This window comes from Solanum dulcamara, chromosome 7 (assembly GCF_947179165.1).
Source record: "Solanum dulcamara chromosome 7, daSolDulc1.2, whole genome shotgun sequence".
Lineage (NCBI taxonomy): Eukaryota > Viridiplantae > Streptophyta > Magnoliopsida > Solanales > Solanaceae > Solanum > Solanum dulcamara.
Genome location: NC_077243.1, coordinates 4,173,217 through 4,187,726, shown reverse-complemented (window position 1 = coordinate 4,187,726; position 14,510 = coordinate 4,173,217). Strand labels below are relative to the sequence as shown.

General features: G+C 31.8%; 2 protein-coding genes across 2 annotated transcripts; both read left to right on the top strand.

The window, feature by feature from the left end:
* The first annotated feature begins 755 nt into the window (after positions 1-755).
* Positions 756-4,738, top strand: LOC129896486 (protein C2-DOMAIN ABA-RELATED 4-like). The gene is made up of 3 exons (XM_055972406.1): positions 756-997; positions 3,889-3,984; positions 4,161-4,738. Exons 1-3 carry the CDS (start codon positions 887-889, stop codon positions 4,449-4,451), a joined length of 498 nt encoding a protein of 165 aa, XP_055828381.1. The 5' UTR covers positions 756-886; the 3' UTR covers positions 4,452-4,738.
* A 3,125-nt stretch (positions 4,739-7,863) lies between these two features.
* LOC129895761 (probable auxin efflux carrier component 1c) lies at positions 7,864-12,354 on the top strand. Its single transcript, XM_055971522.1, has 6 exons — positions 7,864-9,565; positions 9,811-10,060; positions 10,121-10,206; positions 11,028-11,185; positions 11,825-11,901; positions 12,003-12,354. The coding sequence occupies exons 1-6, from the start codon at positions 8,377-8,379 to the stop codon at positions 12,067-12,069; spliced, it is 1,827 nt and encodes a 608-aa protein (XP_055827497.1). The 5' UTR covers positions 7,864-8,376; the 3' UTR covers positions 12,070-12,354.
* The last annotated feature ends 2,156 nt before the right edge of the window (positions 12,355-14,510 follow it).

The following is a 14,510-nucleotide window of genomic DNA, read 5'->3' as shown; positions in this document are numbered from 1 at the left end:
TGCAATCATATTACGTGTTATATATCTCACATATCATAATACTTTATTTACGCTAATCCAAAAGTATTACTCCATTATACAAAAAAAAAACACATAAAACTAGAATTACTGGTAAGAGTAAAAAATGATTATTTACTCTATTTTATCTGTATTGCTTTCGTTATTTGCGTTATTCGTTATTTGCTTTTCCATAACGCTTTGAACTTCTTATCTTTATCTGACCTCTTTTATGCTTCTTTTGAGCCGAGAGTCTCTCGAAAACAGCCGTCCTAGTAGGAGTAAGGTTTGCGTACACTTTATCCTCTCCAGACCCACGTTGTAAAATTTCACTGGATTGTTGTTGTTGTTGTATTCGTTAGGAAGAAATAACATAAGAGAAACATAAATTACTTATCAAAAAATTGTCTCGAAATATCTATAGTTACTTTTAATTAATATGGACTTATTTAAAGATAGGTTATAACTCTTTTCATGGACGTAATAAGAGTCAAACTTCATTTTGATTCAAAATCAACATTTGGTTACATTAAACACGGAAACTTAATTTCAAGTGAGAGCTCCATTAACACGTAAAATATTTATATATATTTAATTTAATTTAATTTAAATATAATAACAAATGAGTTGAGTTTAAATAGAAATATATGAATTTATATAGTTTGTTTCAACTTATTTTAGATTGAGAAGCAGAGAGCTTTTGGTAATCAATAAGAAGGTTATTCATTCTTATATAATTTTTTAACTAACATAAGTTATGTAACGTTTGATAAATAGTCGGAAAATAAGTTATTTATATATAAAATGTATACTGGAGGTTTTATAAAGGAAAGAGTAGGGGCGGCTTTAATTAGCAAGAACATCGGCAAACAGCGACCAATAGTCTGAAATGGAAAATCTTTTGGGTCTTCTGAGAGTACGAGTCAAGAGAGGTGTGAATCTAGCTGTTCGCGATGTTTGCAGCAGTGATCCCTACGTTGTCCTCAAGATGGCTAAACAGGTCCCAATTACACTTCTTCTTCTTCTTCTTTAACTGTTTCCTATTTATCGAATTTTTGGTCTACTACTGTGATTGTAATGTTTGATATTTGCTGATATGATCATTTATGGAGGAAAATTTTGAAATTTCATGTAAGGAAAGTTATTAAGTCTATGAGCATGGATCACCCAGTGGCTGTAATTTTCTTTTCTTGAATTTATGCATCTGGGTTTATAATCAGTTTGCTTGACATATGAAGGATGTATTTAAAAAATTTATGTGGAAATTACGCTAAAAAGATGTCATCTTTAGCGTTACCAGTTCATGTTTGACAATGGGCTCCGTTTTATTGGGATTTATTAATGTTGCAATCGGGAAAAAAAAAGAAAGAGAGACCGCCCCTTACCTTTTTTTCCCCTTTATTTTAACCCAGTACAGAATTAAAATCACAGGGTTTAATTTTGCAATTCGTGGTTTTTCTGGTTACAATCTTTTTCTGGAAGTCTTCCGATGGTATTATCTAAGTCTAATTAATTATCTCCTGTTATTAATATTATTTTTAAGTGTCCTTTTTTGTCATGAGTTCCAGAATGGGGCTGGGGAAGGGGTGTTGAAGTTTATTTATTTTAAACAATTCTATCATATTTTTAGTCTTCCCTTCTAGAAAAGGGTTGTAATCTCTTCGAAAAAGGAATATCCTTTTTGTAGGTTTTGTCCATACTAAGGAGGCTTTTGAATGTGTAAGGTGTGCTGTTGTAATTCTTGTCTTGCGAAGGTTTCCGAATTTCGGAGTTCTAGGTGGTGAGTCTGGAGCGATAAACCCTTTTGGCTGATGCAGATTTGTGAAGTTTACACCATAATAAGTTCTAGGTACAGAGAGCTTGATCTTCCAGGTTCTGAAAAGTACAGTAATAGGGTAGAATCAGGTGAATCCCCTTCGTCGAAAAATTATACTATATACATAAGGTCAAATTCTGATTTTATGAGTATATATATTAAAATGAACCAACTGATAACAAGTGAGAAGCTTAGTAAAGACTTAACTTGAATAAACTCTTTAAAAATGATGAATTATATTAAACTTGAAATTGAGATAGAAATATGATTTTATTTTTTAAAAAAAATAAGGTAAATTAGATGTAATTAAATGAAGAAATTTAAAAATCATCAATATCATTTTAACAATATCAATTTAATAGAATTCATGGAATTTCTTTTTCTGTTTTTTCCAATTCTATTTTCGAGAGATGGAAACTAAACTTATTTGATTTATTTTCATTTATCTTTTTTACAAATGATGACTAACCTAGTTAATTGAACTATATGAACTTAAAAGATTGACGATGTCATTTATTAATCTTCTGAATATGCATTATAATATTAGTAACTCTATTCTTGCACACTTTTAGAAAATCTTGACGATTTTCATAGTAATAGCCTGTTTGGATTGACTTTTTTTTAAGCAGCTTATAAGTTGAAAACTGTTTATAAGTTAAAAAAAAAAAAGTAGGTGTAGACCAACTTTTTTTTTTGACTTATAAGTTGTTTCCAACTTATAAACTACTTAAAATAAGTTCATCCAAGTAAACCCAACTATTTATTGGGGCTTATTTTAAGCACAAAATGACTTTAAGTTGGCCAGCCAAACACACAAAAAAACTGAAAACAACTTCTAAGTCAATCCAAACGGCCTCTAACATGTGATTGAATGGATACTAATTTAAAATTTTTAAAATAGTGCAAAATTAAGTAAAATATTACAAAATTAAAGTATAAAAAACACGAAATTTTAAGAATGCTCGATGGAGCTGGGTAAAAGTAGGAAGAAATGCTTAATGGGTATGATAAGGTAAGTTAAATTTAGCGGGTTAAGGTAAATATTTTTCTTCCCCGTCTCGTTCCCTTTTTCATCCTTTAATTTTCATGTGTTTTAGGAATAACCTATGTAATACAACTGATCCACTAAAATTCTTTTTATCAATGTACCTTTGTCCTTGGTATCTTTTATTAGTTTGGTGTTTACTTGTATGAACCAATGAAATACTTGTGATTTCTTGTACAAAGAGTATGTCAAGGGGGCTACTGCGCTCATCCCGCACCTGAGCTTTTTCTTTATACTTTGGACCTCCTGAGTTAAAATCCTGGCTCGGCCACTAGGTAGAATGGGTCATGTGTGTGTGATGGACATGGGCAGAGTCAGGTAGGGCCAAAGGTTCATCCAAACCCTCGTCGGTAGAAAATTACATTGTTTATACACGGTTAAAATTACTTTTTTTATGTATATATCGTAGATGTTGAACATCCTTCGTTAAAAATCTTGGGATGGGGTGAATAGTTCATCAACGTTGGTGGACTGGTGGAGAATCTTACCTGCCCCAGGTGTTTGTATCACTCAGAAAAAAGTTTTTGAGATTTTTTTGGGGACTTGTCCATGTATTTTCTAGGATTTGGAAAGTTGTTGCAAACAAATAGATAAATTCTAAGATATCTGCGGCCTTGTTGCCAAATCTTTTGATTTGTTGTACTATAATCTTTTTGTACTCGTCTGAGTTTACCAAAAGAGCATCATTTTTTGTATCTGTGTCATGTTCTAAATGATGTCATAAGATAACAATGTCTTTAATACTCTGTGACTTGTAAATATCTGTTTTTTTGCCATAATGCATGACTCATTCGGTACTTCAAGCTTCCAAATCAGCGAGCGGGAAAAAACACACATAAGGACTCGAATACTTGGCTCTTCTTTTCGTTCAATGCTCTGACTACTGTGTTATTTTGTTATTAACTACATGGAAGATGTGAAGCCACAGATTTGAAATGTGTTGTAAATTGTGAATTCTTCCTCTTTGATGTATATTATTAATTTCTCTCTGACATTTTTTTGACTTGCCTGTTTTTCAACTTGAACACAGAAATTGAAGACCCGAGTTGTAAAAAAGGATGTTAATCCTGAGTGGAATGATGATTTAACTCTTTCTATTGCAGATCCCAATCTTCCTGTTATGCTGGTAAAGTTTCTTGTTTGCTGGTTATCTTATAAGATAAGACCCTTCTGTTTCGCAGAAAACATAACCATTTCTCGCTAATGATCACTTGCTGGGTGTTTTCAAATGTTCCTACATAATATAAAGTTTCCAGTGTTTGTATATCTTGTTTATGTTTTCTTGTTTATGCCTGTTTCCAGACTGTGTATGATCACGACATATTCAGCAAAGATGACAAAATGGGAGATGCTGAATTTGACATCAAACCATTTCTAGAGGCTCTCAAGATGAACTTAAGTGACCTCCCAGATGGCACCATTATTACAAGAATACAACCATGCAGATCTAACTGCCTGTCCGAAGCGTCTAATGTTGTATGGAAAGATGGGCAGGTTGTGCAAGATATGTGCCTAAGATTGAGAAATGTGGAATGTGGAGAGGTCGAACTTCAACTTCAGTGGATCAACCTTCCTGGTTCCAAGGGTTTATAGAATACAGCGTGTGTATATACATCTGGTTGCAGTAAACTGCTGTCTGTGAACTAGTTTGTGCTCTCACAATTGATCTCTAGTTGTGATAAGTGGAGTTTGTTATATAGAAGTTCAATTAAGTTACCTTTGCACACTGCACTGATCTGTTGTGCAAGGTTTCTAGCTTACCGAATATGTGGTTTGAATATTCTCTTCCTTTTTTCTTGTATCACTGGAATCATTGTCGTGTTATATATGCTAAGTACTCAGTATACAGGTTTGCAGAAAAGTGCATACCTTTGTGTGAATATTATGGTATTTATTTGTATGCTTGTCCTTATGAACAATGAAAGTGAACATTTGAGACAACTAAAATGGTTCTCCATTCTTTTCCTCCCAATATATACGACCTTTAGTTGATTTTAAGACATTCCATGTTTTCTTTTTGTCCTTTCAGAAAACCAACTTTTGAATCATTATTTAGTCAGTTTCTTCCCGGGTCATTTGCAGCTTTCCCCCTATTTTGTGTCGATCTTTAGTTTCTTTTCACTCAGAGCAAATAACATAAATTTATATTTTTGCATCTTACAAGTTATGTTTCCCGTCCTAAAAGAATTTATTTCTAAAGACAAAAATCAAAGACTAGCAAGGACAAATTGCGCAATTAAATGCTTTTTTCTCTCTAACAATAAATATACATGTCACATTAATATAGTATAGGAGGGCTTTTTTCATGGCTGTTGAAGCTGTACAGGCCCAAATAATTAGAATTTGGTGTCCAAAACCCAAATCTTGTTTCACCTTTCCCTAAATGTAAAATGTACTATAGTTCATTTATTGCCAATTCCATTTTCAAGTTACTCATTTGATTGCCACACACCATAGGCAATTTTTAGTTCTTTATGCTAATTAATCTGATTACTTTGCAACAGATTAATTTCATTACTAATATATGTTGGACCAGAACTCCTAGATAGCAACCATTGTCCATATACATATGTATAAGCATGTTTCAATGAAATTGTGTGAATGGGACACATAGATATCAGTTATATGAGAGGAGGAAAGAGAAGAATAGACAGAGTTGTCTACTAGAGGTAGAGGACAAAAAATTTGGGAAATTCAAAGCTTTCATCTGCACTTAAATTATGTATAAAATTCCCAAAAGATTGGTCTAAATATTCTATTAATTTTCTATCAACAGCACGAAATTTCTTGTAAAGTAACAAATCCAAATTTGAACCAAAACGGACCAAAACCTCAGAGAAAAGGGTAAGGGTAAGGGTAAAGAATGAACAGAGACAAAAGCACCTATATTCAAGATCAAAGCTATCAATTCGACAGAACTCAATAATTTTGTACTTGTATGAAACTTTGAATTATATTTAATAATAAGAGTTATTGAGTTCACATAAAAAGTTACCGAATTTATATATTATGCTCTAATTTCTATAATTACAACTGAATAACAATGTCTTTGATAAAATAATCGAGATGTGCTCAAAGAAATACATTGCCCTTTTGTAGTCCATGGGAAACATAAGCATTATATTTCCTAGTACCAATATATAGCAGTTTGTGCAAATTAAACATAATGTTTGTTTTTGGGAGTCCAAGAGAGTTGTGACACGCTAATCTTAATTTGCTCCAATTTGCCACTGCTATCCATCATTCATTTCAACGCATGCTTGTGCTTTTATAACTTCTAGGACATTATTTTACCATTATCTCTATCTTCCCTCTAAAAATAACATTTACTACTCCCTCTATTCCATATTAATTGAATTTCTAAGATAATACATATATATTAAGAAAAACATTTAAGTACAAAATTTGAATCATATTTTTCTCGATTATCCTTTTGTTTAATTAGCCTCATAAAGATGATTAAATGTAAAATCATAAATATAAAGTCCCTTATTGGAGTATAATTTTATAAGTAGTGTAGTTTAACGTCTAGAAAATTACAAAACTTCATTAATGGGAAGGGTAAACATGAAAAAAGATTCAAACATTTCTCTTGAACTTTGAACAATTCAATTATTTTGAACAATGAAAAAAACTCTAGAAATTCAGTTAATATGAAATAGAGAAAGTATTTCATGGAGTTTCCACCTCAAGAAATGTTAGGGAAGTACTACCTCAGTCCTATATTAGATGAATATCTTACTAAAAATATTTGTCTCATATTACTTGATCACTTATTAAATCAAGATAAATTTAATTAAATTTTTTTCTATTTTATCCCTGCAATTAATATGACCTTTTGAATGTAAACCATTCTCAATACTACCTATTTCTATACTCTATGTCTATTGTATTAATATAAACAAAGGGCAAAATGGTAAATTCTTTTAATGTATTAATGATTTCTTAATCACCATATAAAGTTGAAAGTGTCCATCTAATATGAGACAGTAGTATGTTTAACCCTTTCCTATCGTGGGTGTGTGGGACACTACATAAGATTACGTAGGAACTATTTTTTCTCTTATACGGTTAATTAAATATTTTACAACATAGGTTATGCAGATATTGTTTTTTATCTTGATCCCTCTAACTAAACATGATTATTTTGTGTTTGAATTCATTTTTCATACCTCCCACCAAACAACCCTTAACATTTTGATCATAAAGAGAACATCCCTGAGAATAATGGCTGTAATAAGTCTAATTTGGAATGGACAAACTAAACCGGTCCACCACAAAAATGCACCATTAATTTCACCATAGCCTACTTGTTCTTTAGCTCCTGTTCTTGTCACAATGCCCCATCAAGGCCTCAATCAGGACTCAGATTCACCATTTTCAGAACCTAAATAGAAGATATTTTTTTACATTAATATAGAACTTATTAGTGACGGGCAATAGTGCCTTGTATCAATTTCACATGCATTAGAATGTTGCATGCCTTGACAAAATGGCTAAAAGGCAAAAGAAATAAAGTGAAATCTCATTATAATAACATCTTTTATGTATATATTTTACGGTTAATAGCGAAATATTGTTATATATATATATATATATATATAATATGAATATCAAATTCTGAAGAAATACGATCGTTAGGGTGAAATATTGTTATAGAGCAATTTGAATATACTTTTGACTGTATACAACTATATTACTCTCTTCGTTTCAATTTGTTTATCTTACTTTCTATTTAAGTTGGTTTAAAAAATAATATCTCTTTCATTTTTTAACAACTCTTTACTTTTAACTTTTCACATCACATATTAAACACCACAAGATTAAATGATATTTTAGTATATTCTACATATATTTAATTTAAGATCATAAAATTCAAAAGCCTTTTTTACTTTTTTTAAATTTTATATCAAGTTAAATTAAACTAGACAAATAAATTTAAATGGATAGAAAAAAAGGTGATAAAAATAAACAGCAGAGGAACAGGCGTAGCCCATGAACAGCCCACGAGCCAAAAAACCAAAAACAAGAAGAAAATGACTTAAAAAAGAAAGCTCCGGCAAACAAGTACTTAATAGGGACACCACCTCCAACCAAAATGCTTTTTCTCTACACAACTCTGTGAACCATTGAAGATAGAGCCATATATCAAATTACCAGACCAGATTATACCAATTTATAAGACCCCATTTTTCTTTCTTTCTTTCTTTTCAAATCCAAACACAGCTCAAAACAAAGAAGAAAAGAACAAAGGGGTAGTAAATAGGCAAAAATATAATTAGAAAAATCCCCCCTTTGCTTTGGAGACTGCAAGCTTGCTCGCAACTCTCAAAGCTGTATTCTTTCTATATTCCTCCTTTCTGCAAATTCCCCACAACCCCATAAACCAAAACACATGCTCTTTGCTTATATTTACCAACCCCATTTCCTCCTTCTTACTAAACTTTCTTCTATTTCCTTATTTCTAAACCTTCCTTGTATGTTTTCTTGATTTGGCTATTTCAAGAACTTAGCAAAGATGATAACTTTATCTGATTTCTACCATGTTATGACTGCTGTTGTGCCACTTTATGTAGCTATGATACTAGCTTATGGCTCTGTCAAGTGGTGGAAGATTTTCTCACCAGACCAGTGTTCTGGAATCAACAGATTTGTTGCACTTTTTGCAGTTCCTCTTCTGTCTTTCCACTTTATAGCTGCTAATGATCCTTACACTATGAACTTAAGATTCATTGCTGCAGACACACTTCAGAAACTTATTGTTCTTGGGGTTCTTGCTGTTTGGGCTAATTTGAGCAAAAGGGGTAGTTTGGAATGGAGTATAACACTTTTTTCTCTGTCAACTCTTCCAAATACTTTAGTTATGGGTATTCCTTTGTTAAAAGGAATGTATGGTGATTTCTCTGGGAGCTTAATGGTGCAAATAGTTGTACTACAGTGTATTATTTGGTACACTTTGATGCTTTTTATGTTTGAGTTTAGAGGTGCAAGATTGCTAATTTCTGAGCAATTTCCTGATACGGCTGGCTCAATTGTCTCTATCCATGTTGATTCTGATGTCATGTCATTAGATGGTAGACAAGTTTTGGAGACTGAAGCAGAAGTAAAAGAAGATGGGAAGCTTCATGTCACTGTAAGAAAATCAAATGCATCAAGGTCTGACATATTCTCAAGAAGGTCAGGGGGGTTTTCTTCTACTACACCAAGGCCATCAAATTTGACAAATGCAGAGATTTACTCTCTGCAGTCATCAAGAAACCCAACCCCAAGAGGGTCTAGTTTCAATCATACTGATTTTTACTCAATGGTGGCTGGTACTGGTGGGAGGAACTCAAACTTTGGTGCAAATGATGTTTATGGGATGTCTAATAATTCAAGAGGGCCAACTCCAAGGCCTTCAAATTATGAGGAAGAAAGTGGGAAATCCAGATTCAATAATTACCATGGTGGAGCAGCAGCAGCACAGAGTAACACTCATTATCCAGCACCAAATCCTGGCATGTTTTCACCTAGTAATAATGGCACCAAAGCACCCAAGAAAGCAGCTAACAAGGGAGATCAAGAAGGTGGCAAGGATCTTCATATGTTTGTTTGGAGTTCAAGTAACTCTCCTGTTTCTGATGTTTTTGGAGGCCATGATTATGCAGCTAATTTAGACCAGCCTGCACCTAATAAGGATGTGAGAGTACCTATCTCTCATGGAAAAGGTAATTTTTTTTGTCCCGTATCAGTTTACTCTATCCACCGAGGCTTAAACTGATAAGAAGAAATTAAATCACCAAATGTTTTGTCTTTACTGGAATTTGGACCTGAAGCCTCACGGTAATTAGTTTACTTTATTGATCACTAGGCCACACTTTGGATGCTTCAATTAGTTTGTTCCTAATTTAATCACTTTGCTTTTAATTAGAAACATTATCTAATTAAGTACCTTCTTTTTATGCTTAATTAGTTGAGGGGCAAAGAAACAATAATCAAGAAAACTGCATGGAGAGAGATGATTTCAGCTTTGCAAATAGAGATGGAGCTGATCAAATGAACAACCAAGATGGTGAAAAAGCTGGAGAAAACAAAGCAAAAGTCATGCCACCAACAAGTGTAATGACTAGGCTCATACTCATCATGGTTTGGAGAAAACTTATTAGGAACCCAAACACTTATTCAAGCTTGTTTGGCCTCACTTGGTCTCTAGTTTCATTCAGGTAAATTTACCAATTTCTGTTTTTGGTTTGGTATATATTCTGATTATTAAAAAAATGTAGGTGGAATTTGAAGATGCCTGCTATAATTGCACAGTCCATATCTATACTGTCAGATGCAGGACTTGGCATGGCAATGTTCAGTCTTGGTGAGTACTTTCATTATTTCCTCAAGGAGGCCATTAGTGTGTGCACACATTATCTCTTTTATTTTATTGTCTCTCTAAGATATTAAATTAGTACTTGTTTATAAGGGGGAGCGTGCAAAAAAGCAAAGTTAACCAACAGTATGGTCATCATAACATGCCTCTCTCTTTATTTCTTTAATTAAATCTTCTTTACCCCATCTCAATGTTTCTTATTTCTCTAAATCTTCCTTCTTTTTTCTCAATGGCTACAATCATGATAACTACTACTAGTAGTAATACCCCACTAGTGGATGTGATGATGCCATGCACTTGCTTTTTTTAATAATTGTAATATTTGAGTCAGTTTGTATGTGCATTTCGAGAGATTTTATTACATCTCGTTAACATAGATATTGAGTAATTTTGTCGATCTGCAACACTAGTCAATATGTATTCATTTCGATGGATTTTATCAATATTTGTTATGTTCCGTCAGTATAGATATCAAAGTAATTCTGTCAATCAAGAGTTGTCAGTTTGTGTGCATTTCGATAAAATTTATGAATATCTGTTATGTCTCACCAGTATAAATATCGAGTAATCCTGTAATTCCAAAGAAAGAATCATCAAATATTTTTGCTTTCCACTATAATTACAAGTAAAATGTAATGGTCCCCTTGGTGCATGATGCCATGCACTTAAAAGAGATGGGGCTATCTATAGCCACTTTTTCATTATTTTTTCAATTTGATATTGCATACATATATTTTAATGGTATAGTTGGAAGTAGAAAAATTGTATATTTTTGCATGTAAGAAAATGAATAGTTTGATGGATGACAGGTCTGTTCATGGCTTTGCAACCAAGGATCATAGCATGTGGGAATTCTGTTGCATCTTTTGCCATGGCTGTGAGATTCCTTACAGGTCCAGCTGTTATGGCAGCTGCTTCTATTGCTGTTGGTCTTCGTGGAACTCTATTACACGTGGCAATTGTACAGGTCAGCGTCAAATCTTTGCAAACTTTAATTAACTATATATATATTCTTTTTTTTTTCTTTATTAAAAGCATATATATAAAACATATATGGCTATGTTAATTATTTTATTTTCAAACTCTCCACTATGACCTACCACTAAATAAACTAATTAACCAACCTGCTGCTTCGAGCCCATACACTTTCAAAACTTAATAATTTAATTACCAGTGAATTCATAATTTATATGAGTGCTTTTAAGTTTTAATATATATAAAACCTTCAACAACTTTGGATGTTTTTATATGAAAAAACTCCTTCATAAAATATAAGATTTTGGCACGGCGACAATTATTTCAAAAGGGAATGTTTCATAATTTAGCCGAAGCTTTATTAGGAACCAACCTCTCTAACCCCACACTCTCTACCCCATACAGGCAGAGGTAAAAATTTCATACACACAACCCTTTCTAGATTCCACTAGGTATATTGTCGTTGTTGGAAAAGTTTTAGAATTTGCAATTTAGAATGTATTATTTAGGCTTAAATTGTTAAAGGTACCATCCCTATATCTTATTTTTAGAATTACACTGGGTGTCGTGGTAAAGTGACATATTTATTTATTATACTTTTGTGTGTACAATTGATTTCTACTAAAAACAGGCAGCTCTACCCCAAGGAATTGTTCCCTTTGTCTTCGCCAAGGAATACAACGTTCATCCTGACATTCTTAGCACAGCGTAAGTATAAATTAATGAACATCTTTTTATTGTTTATTTTTAATTTTTGTAATTTCACGACTGATAATTTTGGATTGTTTTATTTGTAAACAAATTTGCAGTGTCATTTTTGGGATGTTGATTGCCTTGCCGATTACATTGGTGTACTACATTTTTATGGGACTTTGAAGAGGGACTTATAATTATTCCATGCAAATTAATATCAGTGCCTGCAGCAGTCATTGGCATGGAGAGAAAAAAAGCTCACAGCTTTTTTTTGTTTTGTTAATGAAAAGATGTAAGTTGTAACAAAGTGATGACGAAAAGCAAGTAGAGGGAAGAGGAAAAATAGAAGATCTGTGCTTAATTAGCTGAAACGTAATTAATTAACTCTCCCTCAAGTTGTAAAATCATGTTTAGTTTGTAGTCTATTAATTAGCGGGGAAAAGAAAATTTTTGGTTGTTGGGCGAGGCGGAATTAAGATTCGTTCCCAATTATGTGTCACAGTTTGAATAGTCAAAACACTTTTATTTGGAATATGAATTTGAACATGTAATTTTAAAAAAATTTAAATTAAAATTTACATCATAAGATACCGCATAAATTAAAACGGAGGAGGAAGTACATCGTCTTTTAAGAGAATTCAACATATATAATATATGTACATTAAAAGAAATCACGTGTGAGGCAGCAAGGTGGATCAAGAGGCCTAGTTATGATTTAACATAAATTCAATAATTTTTGCTCAAATTTTTATATGTACATACAAAGAAATTTTATGAAATATCTATAAACAATTACTTATAAAATTAATTATTATTATTATTGTTATTATTATTATAATATTAACTTAAAATAGTAAAAAATTATTTCTAAATCCTCATAAATCCGTTGCGACGAGGCAAAGGAATCTTAATTTGGGTGGTTTATAAAAGTTTTCGAAAGTTCCCAAGAAGCATATTCTTCATAAATGACTTGTGAGGGCTTTGGCTAAAGGAAGACGAAAGCAATATACAGACGGCTGAAAAATTCTCCCTTTACAACCATATTGATATTATTCTTTTGCTAGAACTACTATATGGATGCTACATTTAGGATAGGAAAAAAATTGAAAAAATAGATGCTGTATAGAGAAAAGAAAAGAAAAACCCACTTTATATAATATATACTCTTTTCAACAAACAAAGAAAAAAGATAAAAATGAAATCATATTAAAGAAAAAAAACAAGGAAATGAATAAGACGTATTATGTTGTGTGATTGATTGAGAAATGTAGCAAAGAAATAGACGGGGTCTACATCAAATCGAGCAACTTACTAGTTACTACTGGAGAGACCTTAAAAATAGCACTATATACAGATTATAGAATACATTAACAAATGCATAAACAATTAAATCAGAATGATTAATGCACTCCTGTAATTTAATTCTTCAATCAGAAGTAAATGTAGGGATCATGGAAATACTTTGGTTTTAAACAAGTAATTAATAAGCTACGTAGTAACATTTTACTAAGAATATTATATCCAATGCCAGACAAAAATAATGCAATGATAAATATCTAAGGTACATACCTATATTTATGGTCAACAGTAAATTGTCACACGATTCATTCTTAATTTGCTTCTTATTCATTGGGCTCTCTAATTACAGCTCATGCCAAGAAATTTCATTTTAGATTAAAGTGTTTTTTATTAATATTTTTATGCCTCGAATTTGAAATTTTTGATTAAAAATAAATGGATAGTATCATATAATCATAACTTTTAATGGTGTTTGTTATTAACAAAGTTAACTCTATGAGCCCGTTTGGATTGACTTAAAAAAGTAACTTTTATGTATGAAGTGCTTTTCGAATTTTGAAGAGCTGAAAGTTATTTTTATAAATAAGCAGTTGAGTGTTTGGATAAAAGTGTTTATGATGTGAATTTTAGGGTTAAAAGAATAAAAAAAAGGTAGTTTGAGAATTTAGTTAAAATATAAGGGATATAAAAGTAATTTATATGGTCAAAGAAAATGACTTTAAGCACTTTGGAAAAAAAAAAGTTAGGAATCCTAACTTTTCATTTTTGACTGACTTTAAGAACTTTATTGCTTAAAGTCAGCATTAGGCAAACACGTCCAAAAGCTAAAAAGGGGCTTTAAGTTGGTTAGCCAATCCAAACGAGCTCTATAAGAGTATATAGGATGGAAGTGGTGAATTAGGTTGATTTAGTTGAAATTACTGAACCGAGTGAAATTTTGAAGAGTTTTATTTGAAGCAAGTGGTTAAAAGGCCGATAGATTGAAAGAAAGCATTATGCATATTATGGAGTCAAATGTCTGTATTTCCTCATCTCTGAGTTCTGCTTCTCATTAATATTGTTTCTTTTCTTTAAGTTGTAAGCCTTTGCTATTACTATAAATATAATCTGTTGTTATAGTGTCGCACCTATTATTTTTTTACATTTGATATTCATTTTATGGCTTAACTAACTTAAATTTGCACTAGAAAATCCTATTTTGAAGTAAAGTTTTCCTTATTAATAATGATTTTATTTCAAGGATTCGAATTTGAAATTTTTGCTTCAACATGCTCACACCAATGTTTCATCGAACTACCATAAATCTTTTGTATATTACCAAAATA